Source organism: Melopsittacus undulatus, chromosome 3 (assembly GCF_012275295.1).
Source record: "Melopsittacus undulatus isolate bMelUnd1 chromosome 3, bMelUnd1.mat.Z, whole genome shotgun sequence".
Taxonomy (NCBI): domain Eukaryota; kingdom Metazoa; phylum Chordata; class Aves; order Psittaciformes; family Psittaculidae; genus Melopsittacus; species Melopsittacus undulatus.
The window spans coordinates 25,925,152-25,937,797 of NC_047529.1; the positions used below are offsets into that span (position 1 = coordinate 25,925,152).

Consider the following 12,646-nt stretch of genomic DNA (forward strand, 5'->3'; position numbering starts at 1 on the left):
CCACACAGTTTTATTCCATCTGTTTAGTGAAAACAATTGTATTTATCTTACAAGTGTACAACTCAGTAGTTTGACATATGTGATATTTCTGCATATAACCTGTACAGTTGTAACAAAATAAGATTGTGAATTAGAAAAGATCAGCAACAGCTTGTATAAATGGGAATGGATTCATGTTTTGGTTCCGTTCATGCTCTTTTAAAGCAAAACTAGTTGTAAATCAGTACTTAAGATCACTTTTCTTGCATATTGGAAGCCTGTAAGTTTCTAGTTATGATTCCTGTGTCTTAAAGGAGGGGAGGCAGAGATCAAAAAAGGATTTGTTGCTTTCTTAGGGCAAATGACAGTAGTTGGAAGATCTTTGGTAATACTTCCTGCTCCAACTTGCATAAGTGGAACTGATTGTATATAATTCAGTGGCTGCCTTTAGAGATGGATTTCAGTTTTGGGGACTTTTGTTTAAAGATGAAAATGAATTTTAGATACCACCTTTAGTTTTTGATCCTCTATTCCTGAAGTGTACAGACTGCTATTTTACCATTTTAATACTTCTGTTATCTTATAATAGAATCATAGAATAGCTAGGGTTGGAAAGGACCTTCAGGTCATCTAGTTCCAACCCCCTTGCAATGGGCAGAAACATCTCTCACTAAGCCATGTCACCCAAGGCTCTGTCCAGCCTGGCCTTGAACGCTGCCAGGGATGGAGCATTCATAGCTTCCCTGGGCAACCCATTCCAGTGCCTCACCACCCTAACAGTAAAGAATTTCTTCCTTATATCCAATCTAAACCTCTGCTGTGTAAGTTTTAACCTGTTACCCCTTGTCCTGTCACTACAGTCCCTAATGAAGAGTCCATCCCCAGCATTCCTAGAGGCCCCCTTCAGATACTGGAAGGCTGCTATGAGGTCTCCACGCAGCCGTCTCTTGTCCAGGCTGAACAGCCCCAACTTTCTCAGCCTGTCTTCATATGGAGGGTGCTCCAGTCCCCTGATCATCCTCATGGCCCTCCTCTGGACTTGTTCTAACAGTTCCATGTCCTTTTTATGTTGAGGGAACCAGAACTGCACACAGTACTCCAAGTGGGGTCTCACGAGAGCAGAGTAGAGGGGCAGGATCACCTCCTTCAATCTGCTCGTCACACTTCTTTTGATGCAGCCCAGGATACGGTTGGTTTTCTGGACTGCGAGCACACACTGCCCGCTCATGTTCATTTTCTCATTGACCAGCACCCCAAGTCCTTCTCCACAGGGCTGCTCTGAATCTCTTCTTTGCCCAACCTGTAGCTGTGCCTGGGATTGCTCAGACCAAAGAGTGGATTGCTCTTCCACCGCTCTTAATCATAGTCAATCTGAATTTCACTTATCAGTCTCTCCAACTGTGCTATGGAGCTGTATTTTCCTCTGTAAAACTGAGCTTGATTTATTCTGTACTCAGCAGTCCTGCTGTATGACTCCTGTTGGTAGTCAGTAAACAGTATTCTTACATGTAAGTATAGCACAGATTTCTGTAAACTAATAGATTGGTGATTTGCTAATTGTAATGCGTTTTGGTGTGGATTACAGTGTTGGACCCCGCCTCTTCCCCCTTCTTAATGCTTTGCTTTATAAGTTCCCATGAAAGTCTTTATGATGAGCTAACACTTTCAGGATTGTGGAGTTTGAAAATGTGCATATTAATAGCACACTGCCAAAATTTTTATTAAAATATTGTGCAGATATGAACCCCGTTTATTATGATGTGTCTTTCCCATATTTTAAAGGCTTGCTTTAGGGTTTTGGGAAGACTTTACAGTATAAAACTTGAATGTTAGTAAGAGTTATTAACTGCTATACTAGTAACTTGCAAATACAGCGGATTTAATTTTTTTGCTGATGAGTTTGAATCCCATTTGCTTCCTTCTGGCTGCTTTCTAGGACAGCTCCAGCAGCAGGTTTCAGCTCCATTAAAAGAATTGACAAACCTGAAAGGAGATGCAGTTTAGCAAAGAAACCCTAGCACATTATCTTAGAAGAAGTTGAAGTCTGTTTTATTGCTATAGTAGTGTTGTGCTCCAGGTCTGAGGGAATGGCTAAACACTTGCCTCAGAGACAGTGTTCATGATAAAAATCAAGATAATGCCTTATGCTTCTTTTGTGGATTTGGTAGGGTCACTAGCCTTGGACTTTGACTCTTCTAATCTTTTCTATCTGGATGCATTTTCAAGTGATAACAGACATCACTTTGCATCCAGTAAAATACTTTCCTCAGTTGTGTCATTATATTGCATCCAGACTTAGTGTGACCAAGGCAATATTGTGCATCTCTGTTTAATTCCGGTTGTCTTTCTCCATAGGCATTAGGTATATGGATACAGGAACAAACACACAGAAAACTTGTATTTATTGCATGAGTACAGTGGATGTACTCTACTGCGGCAGGGGGTTGGAACTTGATGATCTTTAAGGTCCCTTCTAACCAAGTCCATTCTATACTTCTGCTTGGTTTGTTTTTTTTTTTTTTTTTCTCAGAGGGGATGATAATGGAGGCAGGTCTTTCTTCTTAAGTACATTCTGGCAACTGGGATGCCTTTGTGTTGCACTTCACGCATGATTATTAATAAAATCATATTGCTTTCTGGCCTTGTGTTGGTGCTGTGTTCTTTGTCATAGAATCATAGAATAGTTAGGATTGGAAAGGACCTCAAGATCATCTAGTTCCAACCCCCCTGCCATGGGCAGGAACACCTCACTAAACCATGTCACCCAAGGCTTCATCCAACCTGGTCTTGAACACTGCCAGGGATGGAGCATTCAGTACCTCCCTGGGCAACCCATTCCAGTACCTCACCACCCTAACAGTAAAGAATTTCTTCTTTATATCCAGTCTAAACCTCTGCTGTTTTAAGTTTCAATCTGTTACCCCTTGTCCTATCACTACAGTCACTAATGAATAGTCCCTCCACAGCATCCCTGATTGCTTTCTAAGGGATGATGACACACTCTTTTTCTAATGTGGCAGTTGTTGTGTTGCAGATGTCAAGTTAGAAGAGAACCCACGTTTTATTATGTATTCCCAAGACTTTGCAGTCTTTAATTCTCCAGAGAACAGGGGCAGATTATTATTATTTGGCAAGTTATTCTTTGCCTCCTCACAGTTTTTTTCTGTTCAACTAGGGGTGCTTGTAAGAATATATAAAGTAACTTTGATTGTGTTTCCTTGGGGTAGTAAATACCAGTTTTGCAAACTAATTCATCAGGATTTTAATTTGAATATTTCTAGAGTCCTTTTGGACAGCATACAAAGTATTTTGCATGTAGCAGAAACAAGTTTCAAAGGGAAAAAACTGTTGATAAAAGCAATGTGAAACAGAGACCATAGGTGCTTCTGTCTGCAGTTAGCTGTGACATATTGCCATGTACACAGCCTCTGTGATGACTTGTCACATAGAAATTTGGGGGTTGTATCTGGCTGAGGGCCAGCATGTAAATCCACTTCAGGCTGATGGCAAATTAATGATAATCTAAAAATTGTAATTGGTCATTCAGGCATTTTATGAATCATTCTTTGGAACCAAGAATTCACTGTGGGGCTGTGTGAAGTAATAAGGTTTCAGTCCAACATGTCCTCAGAGTCGTTTGTGTAATGTGGGAATACAGGTATTTGAGACTTCTTTAAATTAAACAGACAGCCAAGTTGCTGGAAGATGTCTTCTATTAATTTGACTTATAATAATGATGATAACAACAACATTAATAATAATAATAATAATATAAAAAAGATAATAATAATAATAATAATAATATTAAAAAAGAAAATCATAGTGTTATTTTTCTGGTATATGTAACAATTCTTTATGCAATTTCTAGTCTGTTTTTTTAAGATTTTTGAAATTGCCCTGGACTGATAATTTATATTTTCTGTTCCCAAAACTGCATATTAAGTGTATAATGAGGATTATTATTCTGTGATTGCTGTAACTTTCATAGCAGCTGCAGTGATGCTTCACTTCAGTATGAAGGAGATAACTAGAAACAGCATCTCTCCTTTATGGAGTTAACAGATCTTGGGCATTTACATTGTCTGTGTATTTGTTCTCCTATTTGCGTAATGTAATGTGTTTTTTTAAACAAAATATTAGTTTGTATCTGTAATGTAGAAAAAGCAGTTAAATTTCATGTCAGTTTTATAAGAAATTTATCTTTTTATGATTAGAATAGTTATTCTTTGCATTAATTTTGACTGTTGTGCTGATACTTCTGTTCGTAGTATGTGGCAGGACCTGAGTTTGATGTTGCACTGATGTTATTTGAAATTCACATAATACTTGGGTTTTTTTGTTTTGGTTTTGGGTGGGGTTTTTTTGTTTGTTTTTTTTTTTTTTTTATTTAAGACAAGTTTTTTATATGGTTTGTTGTGTTAAGTGAATTAGAGCTCAGGCTGGAGGAGAACACATTTTGTACCATTCCTCTGGTTGTTATCTTCGAACACGTACAACATAACTGCCTTGATTTTACAAGCAAAAGATTTACCTGTTGTAAATCAGTATAGGTGATATTTTAGTGGCTTTGTTTAGCATCTGTACTTCATAATCTTATTCGTGTTTGGTTAATTCATCAAACGCTTTGCCTAGAAGTCAAGGTAAACCTGTGCTGCAGTTTAATTACATATTGTCTGTTTCTGGATTGCACTGATAAGTGTTTAATTAAGTATGTATGGAGTGCTTAAAGCTAGTTTCTAATAAAATATGGTTACACTAAAAACATTTCATTTGCTAACTGACAAGGCTAGATGGGTCAGTTTTTAAAGCTTTATTTCTACTTGCTGTATGTTGCAGTTCTACTACAGCTGGCAAGTGATGCTTTACCAAATGATACAGCTTTGTCTCTTGCCTATCTACTTGCATTGCCTCAGGTATGTTGATAATGATCTGTTTTGTATGTTTTTTTCCAGGAAAGACTATACATAGCATTTCAGAATTCCATAAGAAAATGTAATTTCTTTAGGGTTTTAAAATCTTAAGTCACTGAATTCATGAAAATACACATTTTTATAGGTTTGGCTTGTGCACTTAAAGGAAACTCTGAACAGGTGCTGTTGGACTGGCTTACAAGTGTGGCACTGACAAAAAGATGCATTTTCTTATTTAAAATAATAGTTGTGCCATGTGACTGACAGTGCTAATGTAGTTCAGAGATACGGGTAATAACTTTGTGATATAGAAGCACCAAAACTGTAGTTGGAAAAGCGTTTTGGTTAGCTGTTTGTGGAAGGGGGGAAAGCATTATAATGTAGAATTGTCTTTGTGTGTGTAGGTTACTGACTTATGTGCTAGGAGAATGTAGTCAAAGCTGTTTCTAAATCACAGCGAGTAGCTTTTTAGAAAGTTTGCGCACTTACTGTTGTGTGCTTGCTAATTCTTCCATCTAAATTAACGCTCTCTTTCTCCTAGGTGTTAGATGCCAACAAATGCTTTGAAAAGCAATTGCATTCTGCGTTATCTCTCCAGCTGGCAAGTTATTACTATAGCCTGCAGATCTATGCTCGTTTGGTACCATGTTTCAAGGACAAATGCCACCCTCTCTACAGGGTTAGTACATTAATGAATATGGTTTGAAAGAGTGTAGCGTTAAAGTTATGCTAAAAAGCCAGTGAATGAGTTAAGCCTGTTAAGGAGTGGATCAGACTTACACTGTGAGCAGCCTGTTAAGTTACACATAATTACTCTTCTACAGTGCTGTAAACAGACAAGTACCTCACAATTTGTGGGAGAGTTTTAGAAGGACAATATCAAGTGTCATTTAGGCGCTAGCACTGTCAGTCTTCCAAGTAGCTTAGGAACACTGAGCAATAATGAGCATAGCCTATGCTGTTAATTTGCAGCACTGGTACAATATAGTACTTCCTAGAAAGAGTCAAGTATACATTTCAACAAGAAAGGTGCTGTTCAAAAAAGTTTCCATAGCCTTCTTTGGTATATGTTGTGTTTGTATTTGGATTTGCATATGGTGGTTTCAAAAGTCATACTCAGTTATTGGTGAATTTGTTGGTTTCCCTTGACAAGTGCCTTTTTTTTGAAACAGCACGGCTTTGCTTTCTTATTCTATGATTAAAGAAATGTGATTAAAGCAGTTACATGTTAAACTCTGAAACAATGCCAAGAGGTGACATTTAGTAAGGCACCTGTTGCCATTCTTACAAATATACCTGAATAAAAACTGTTCTTTGACACACCCAAGAGAGACTTTCTGAGTTTACACCACTCCTTTCCTCTTCTGCAGAAGCTCTGGGGACTGCTTGGTTTGTGACCTAATTCTGCACTAAAAAAACCCACTTATGGTCACAAGTTCTCTGAAAAGAGATCACTATGGTAGAGGTTTTTTTTTCCATGTTCAGAATGATTCCCAGTTTACAGAGGAAAGGATTTTTTTATATTCACCCAGTTCTGCAGTTAGGCAGCTTTTGATGTTCTTGCTGAGGTTTGCATTCTATTACCTTCTGTTTATAGAAGCTAAAGGAAAATCTAACCCCCAACTGAAATTTGCATGGCTTACAAAATATGTTGGTTGTGAGGAATTCACGCATGTTTGTTAAATAGCTTTCTTTGAGCCTTGGTCCACCAGCTGTAAGACACCTTTGATGAAAAAAGATTTTTTTTTTTTTTTTAGCTTAGGTTTTTAAGCAATCTTACTTTATAGGAAGAGTTACTAAGTCTTTAGAAAGAGTAAGTCGTTAAGAATGAGGACAGAGGCATTAGAGATTGAACTATTTCTGCTCCAATTGCTGTTTAATAAGCAAAGTCTTATCAGTAGCACCATGTAGTTTATCTCTTGTGGTATGATCCTTGGGTAAGTCTACTGTACCATCTTGAAAAAATGCCATATGTGACAGTGATAAGCAGTGGATTCTTAGTGGTTTGCTAAAAAGAATATGTACTATCTTTAAGCACTACTCTTTAAACAGTATATTTTCAAAACAATTGCATGAGAAAATCCTGAGTGAACAGCAGACCAATTGAAAGAAGTCCTGAATTACCTGTAAGAAAATAAGACAGGAGAGTAAATGCATTGTTACTAATGGGTATCCAGTGTGGGAATGTCACTGAAGTAGAAAGGGAGAATTAGAAACAGATGCTTTTGAGTGAAATGCTCAGTTTATACTGCAAAACAGCCACTTGTTTAACTGTATATCTTAGATGCTGGTAATAAAGAGTGTCTTTAGTTCCAAGTTGCTTTTCTCAGTGCCATACTGGTTGCTATCTATGGGAATAAATCTAGCCGTGGTTTTTAGTTTTGTGTTTCCTAAGAAGTCGAAGGGGAAGTGGGGCAGGATGGGGACCAGAAACACAATATCATTCCATAGAAGACTGTTTTCTAGCTCATGTCACTGGCATCTTTCATCATCTTTATTATCTGACTTTGTCAAAACAGGAAGATGTTCCTGGGTCCTTTAACTGTGTAATTCAAAGTATGCATTATTCCTGGAAGATAACTGAGCATGTTTCCATGGGTGTTTATACCCAGTCCTTTCCCGCCCTTCCCCCATTTTAAACATTTATATATTCAGTAAAGATCTAAATCTGGCACTTCAGCCACGTGCTTTGAAGACATATCCTCAAGATCACAGGGCATATATTTCTGTTTAACAGCATCTAATTCACAATAGATATGATTTGTCTAGTCCATTGAGTCAAGTATCCTGCCTGAAAACTGTAGCTGAATTTTTAAGAAGCTCTATAGAAACACGGAGAATCTATACTTCTGTGTTGACTTTAAAATAACATAAGTCTTTCAAAACAGAATATTAGTACCTCTAACATAATGGGGAAGTGTTCTCAGAATGAAAAAGTCAGATGTGTTATAAGGATAATGGGGAGTAGAGGGGGAGAGTTCCTCTTCCACTGCCTAAGACAGACTTCTAGGACTTGCTAATTAATGAAGAAAGACATCTTGAAGGATTGATTGGGTCTGTTCCATGAAGGCTTGTTAGTTTTTTGTTGTTTTTTTTTTTTCTGTGACAAAAAATAATGACAGCCAGTATCTGCACATCAAAACAGAATCATAAATTGCCAGAAATTCTCATTAGCGTCTTTTGTATTGTTGATGTCCAAAAGGAAGTCGGCTTGATAATTTCTATTTCTGATGAAGTTATTACTTTGCTTTAAGGACAAAGAAAGTGACTTGGATGGAAAGTACTGCTTTAGTTTTGTATCCAGGACAATTTTGAATTTTAGTTGTTCTAATAATATAAAAGTTATCATGTATGTTATCTGAGCTGTTTTAGTTTCTTATCCTGAGGAAGACATTAAAAGAGCTGTACAATCAAATAAAACTACAGATAAAGGTCAGTAAGGATAATGCCAGAGACAAGATGAGGAAAAAAAATCAGAAATGGACTGGCTGTGGAAAACATTAATGTGAGGAGACTTAATACCCTTTGAGAAGCTATATTTGATTTTGGCTTAGGTCTCTACTGGGCTTGATAGTGATGGGGTTAACTTTCTTTATAACAGGTCCTATGGTCCTGTGCTTTACGTTTGTGGCCAGAAGTGTTGATAACACACAAGTGTTTTGGCTGCTGCTGAACCTTGCTTGTGTCACAACTGTCCCCCCACTGCCACCCTGCTTCACTGCTTACTACTTCCCAGTCTTGGTGAATGAGAAGAAAAGCCATATAGCTGAGCAAGAAATTAGCTGGGTAATTTTTGCTGTTAATGGCTTATCTCCTTGCCTGGTGATGTAAAAGTAAGCAGATTAAATATATCTGGGGGATTGTTTACTTTAGAAAGGAGTGAAAAAGTTTAATTAACACAAGGTTAATCAATATGTTGTTTCTGTCCTCATAGTAATAATCTAATGCTGAAGTGTTTATATGGGTTTGAAGAGGAGTTTTTTTACTGACCTTAGCTGGGGACAAGCTTTTTTGTGGAGCATCATCAGCAGTTCTAAGAAATTGCCAGTTGCAGAGGGGAATGGGAATTTTGCAATTAATAGCAGGTGAGGGAAGTTGCTGTCAGCAGAAAATTCTTAGGCTTTGATTTTATTCCCTTAGCTGTTATTTTCATTCAAGGAAACGAGTTTGATTCCTGCTCTTTTGTACATTGCAACTGGCAATATGTTGAGATGGTAACCTCAAAGATTCTTCTCTGGTGATGCTTTTGATGCAGCCTAGAGTTGGTGAAGAAGCTGGGAGTTCAGTTCCAAAGAGTTAAATAACCTCATATACCTGGCTTTTGAGTCATTTTGTGAAAGGGTGAATTTATACAGTGAACTCACGCTCTGTGCACTTAGCTTGCTTCACATTTTTGCTGCTTGGGGAAACCTCTATCAATCTCTCTCTAAGAGGCAGAATTAGGTCTGCTTTCCCCTCACATGAATTTACTGTCTTCAATGTTTTTCTTCATTTTCTCTCTCTGTTTGTATCACAGCCATTGTGTATTTTAGTTCCCATGCAGTTTCTCTGTATTCCTGTCATTGTTAGACCACTGTATCTGTCTATTCACGTCTTCCTTTGCAGGACCATATTTAGCCTTTCTACACTGCCCTCACCACAGTGGCATATGTAGGCTTTAAGTGCATTAAATGGCTGTGACAAATACGTCATGTGTGTCTTTATTCTCTCTCACTGCCTTCTCCATAGGGGAAAACCAGCATGTAGAGCAGTTTTAAAATCATTACATTCTGATATATGTGTGGGTTTTTTTGTTGGGTTTTTTTTGGGGGGAGGGGTGGCTCATTAATGAAAACAAGCTCAAAGGAACAGTACTTTGAACTTGGGACTGAATATGTACAAATTTCTGTGGCATTTCATTCTTCAGGCTTGACCTGGCTCCAAGGCAGTTCTGTTGCTTATTCGTGTAAGGTTGATCTTAATTATAAACACAGTTATATAAGCTAGAGAAACAGAACTCTCAGCCATGGTCCTTATGCTACAGCTGTAGAACAATATTCTGAATGTAGGATGTTGAAAATCCAGACTTCATTTGATATGGAAATAAATACTGTATAAGAAAGTTGTATACAGGAAGAGGGAGAAAGGCAGATCTTATGGGCTGCCAGATTCTGTCTCAACATTCAACTTTTTTCCATAAGCTCAGTGGTTAGCATTAAGTCTGTTGTAGATGGTAAGATGGTAGTGCTCTTTATTGTTGGTTTATGATGGACTTAAAAGATGACCTTGTTTATGTTCAAAGGCTTAAAGTTAAAAGTAAGCTCTCCTGAACCAGCAGTAACTGTGGATGTTTTTGAACATCTTCCAATATGATCTCTGAAATAGTGATCCAGCAGTTAGTGACATCGCACTCAGATTGTGCCAGCTATGTTCCTTTGGTCAAGGTACGTTTGATAAAGCCATTGTTTCACAGGTCCTCATACTTCGCTAAACACAAAACACTACAAAGCATCACCATTCATAGCTGGGACCAAATAACATTTATATGATTCAGAAAAGAGCTATTTTTAAATAGTAGAGGGTTTTGTTTTTGTTTTGTTGGGTTTTGGTAGTTTGTGGGGTTTTTTGTTGTTGCTTTTTGAGGGGTGGGGGTGGGTATACGGGTTGTTTTTGTCTTTATGTTTCTCCTGTGGTTTAATCTCTTCAAGGTAAGTGCTGCTTAAGAAAAAGAGATGGTTACAGTGTTGCTTATTTTTTGTTTCTGAAGGGTTATATAAGCTATTCTGTTAAATCCTACTTCTGAAAGCAGAGTGAGCGTTGTTTGCGAGCCAGCTGTTCAGAAATACTCTTTTAGTAAAGAGGATCTTCAAACCAGCGTTTCATTTCAGCAGAGGTTTGAGGTCTGTCTTGCCTGTGTTCCTCTGGAGACATATTTGCGGCTTTTCATGGAAGGGAGGTAGTTGGAATAAAATACTAATGCTTTCCTCTTTCACTCTCTGGGAAACAGTATAAAGGTGACCAACAGCTCTTGAAGCAATCTTCATCGTGTCAATTTGCTTTACCTTCTATTTTACTTTTCTGTAACTATTTTCTCCTTTCAGTGAGCATCCTTAATTTTGCAAGTAGCCCTGATTAAAACCTTCTGTTCATCTTAGAACACAAAGTATTTTAGCAAAATTGTATTCATCTGGGTTGGCAATATAGGTAACTTTTTAGACATAGTTGAATTCCTATCAAGTGAGAGAGCTGGCTTCTCCATCTGTTAAGTTTAAGAAAGATACATAAATTTAGCTTAAGAATCATCTATAAATTTAGCCTAAGAAGCTATTCAGGAAAATGTATGTCACAATAAGAGAAGGCAATCACCAAGAAATTCATGCTTCAAATAAGAAGTGCTACCAGAGCTCCTGGATTAGGATGAAAAAAACCCTAAAAATTTGACTTCTGGCATTTAAATAACTGCCAGGAAAGAGGAAATTGTGTGTTTTGTAGCTCATGGAATAACAGGTTTTCAAACTTTAAATTAGCAAGGTACAGAATTATTTGCATGTATCCAGTCAAGTAATTGTACTAGTTAAAAAGATTCAGTATTGTATTAGAACTGTATCATATTATAATGAAGCTTTACAGTAGGAGTGTATGCTTGTCTGGAAGTCTGTATATGTCTTCAGCTGCTGCCATATAGATCAACGTTAGAAACGTATTCTAGAAGAACATACAATAAAATAATTTATTCAAACATGGACATCGACAGAAGGTTGGATAATTACTTAAACAATGACATTATTAACTAAGAGTATGCTGACTGCAAATGAAGAATGATATGTAGTATGAATGTAGCAGGCATTTCACTCAAAACTAGTAATTTTTCATTTTCATAATTCATCATTTCCATTTCATAGGTTTCTTTCAGTTGACGATATGGTTTAGTGTGAGGTGTCCCTGCCCGTGGCAGAGGGGTTGGAACTAGATGATCTTAAGGTCCTTTCCAACCCTAACTATTCTATGATTCTATGATTTTAACCTTTTATATGTCATGTTGATTCCACTGAAACAACTGTCAGGTGAAATAAGATTTTTCTACATAAACCTGACTTGTCAATATCTTAATAAGACAGAATCTGTAAGAAAACATAAGGTGAAAAAGAAACTGAAAATTTTTCTGTTGGAATGAATTATTCCTCATTCTTGCTGGAGTGGCTGATAGAAAACAAAGCAAAAAAGCATTTAAAACAGAGCACTGGAGTAATTTGATCAAGTCTTGAGACACAAGTCATTTAACATAACTGTAGAAACAGCTGCCTGGACAGCTTCTCAAATTATTTTTATGGTTTATTACTTAAGAGCAGACTCTTGCATTATGGTTTTGGTTTTTTCCTGCAGCAGTACTGGCTTCTGTGTAGGGAAGTGTGTTGATTGAACTTATACTTGGTGGTTTTCTTGGCTGAAAGTCGCTTTGTTATCATTGTTTTTTCTGCTGCTGGCTATTAGAAGATCATGTGTTACTTTTGTTACTGTGTTTCGTCTGTTAGGAATTTACCTTAAAATATCTGCAGTTAAAATTCGAGGAAACTTATACACAGTGTATATATACACTGGATGACTATATGATTTAATTTTGTGATGGATGGTGGTTTGACATTAAACCAAAATGTATACGCTAAATGCAATTAAGTGAATTTCCTTTCTGGCTTTGAGTATTCTGATAATTTTAGCCAGTGATTTTTGTACCTCTGCAAATAGAGTAAAAAAAATCCTGCAGAAATGGCTTTGTTTGG

The 12,646-nt window shown here is 37.2% G+C and overlaps 1 protein-coding gene across 2 annotated transcripts in view; it reads left to right on the forward strand.

Moving 5' to 3' along the window:
• Nucleotides 1-12,646, forward strand: part of NBAS (NBAS subunit of NRZ tethering complex) — a 173,252-nt gene that overhangs the window by 79,517 nt on the left and 81,089 nt on the right. For both annotated transcript variants that reach the window (XM_005143310.4, XM_034060637.1), the window contains 2 exons: nt 4,816-4,892; nt 5,431-5,568. In XM_005143310.4, coding sequence (XP_005143367.2) covers nt 4,816-4,892; nt 5,431-5,568 — 215 coding nt within the window. The remainder of the gene's footprint in view (nt 1-4,815; nt 4,893-5,430; nt 5,569-12,646) is intronic.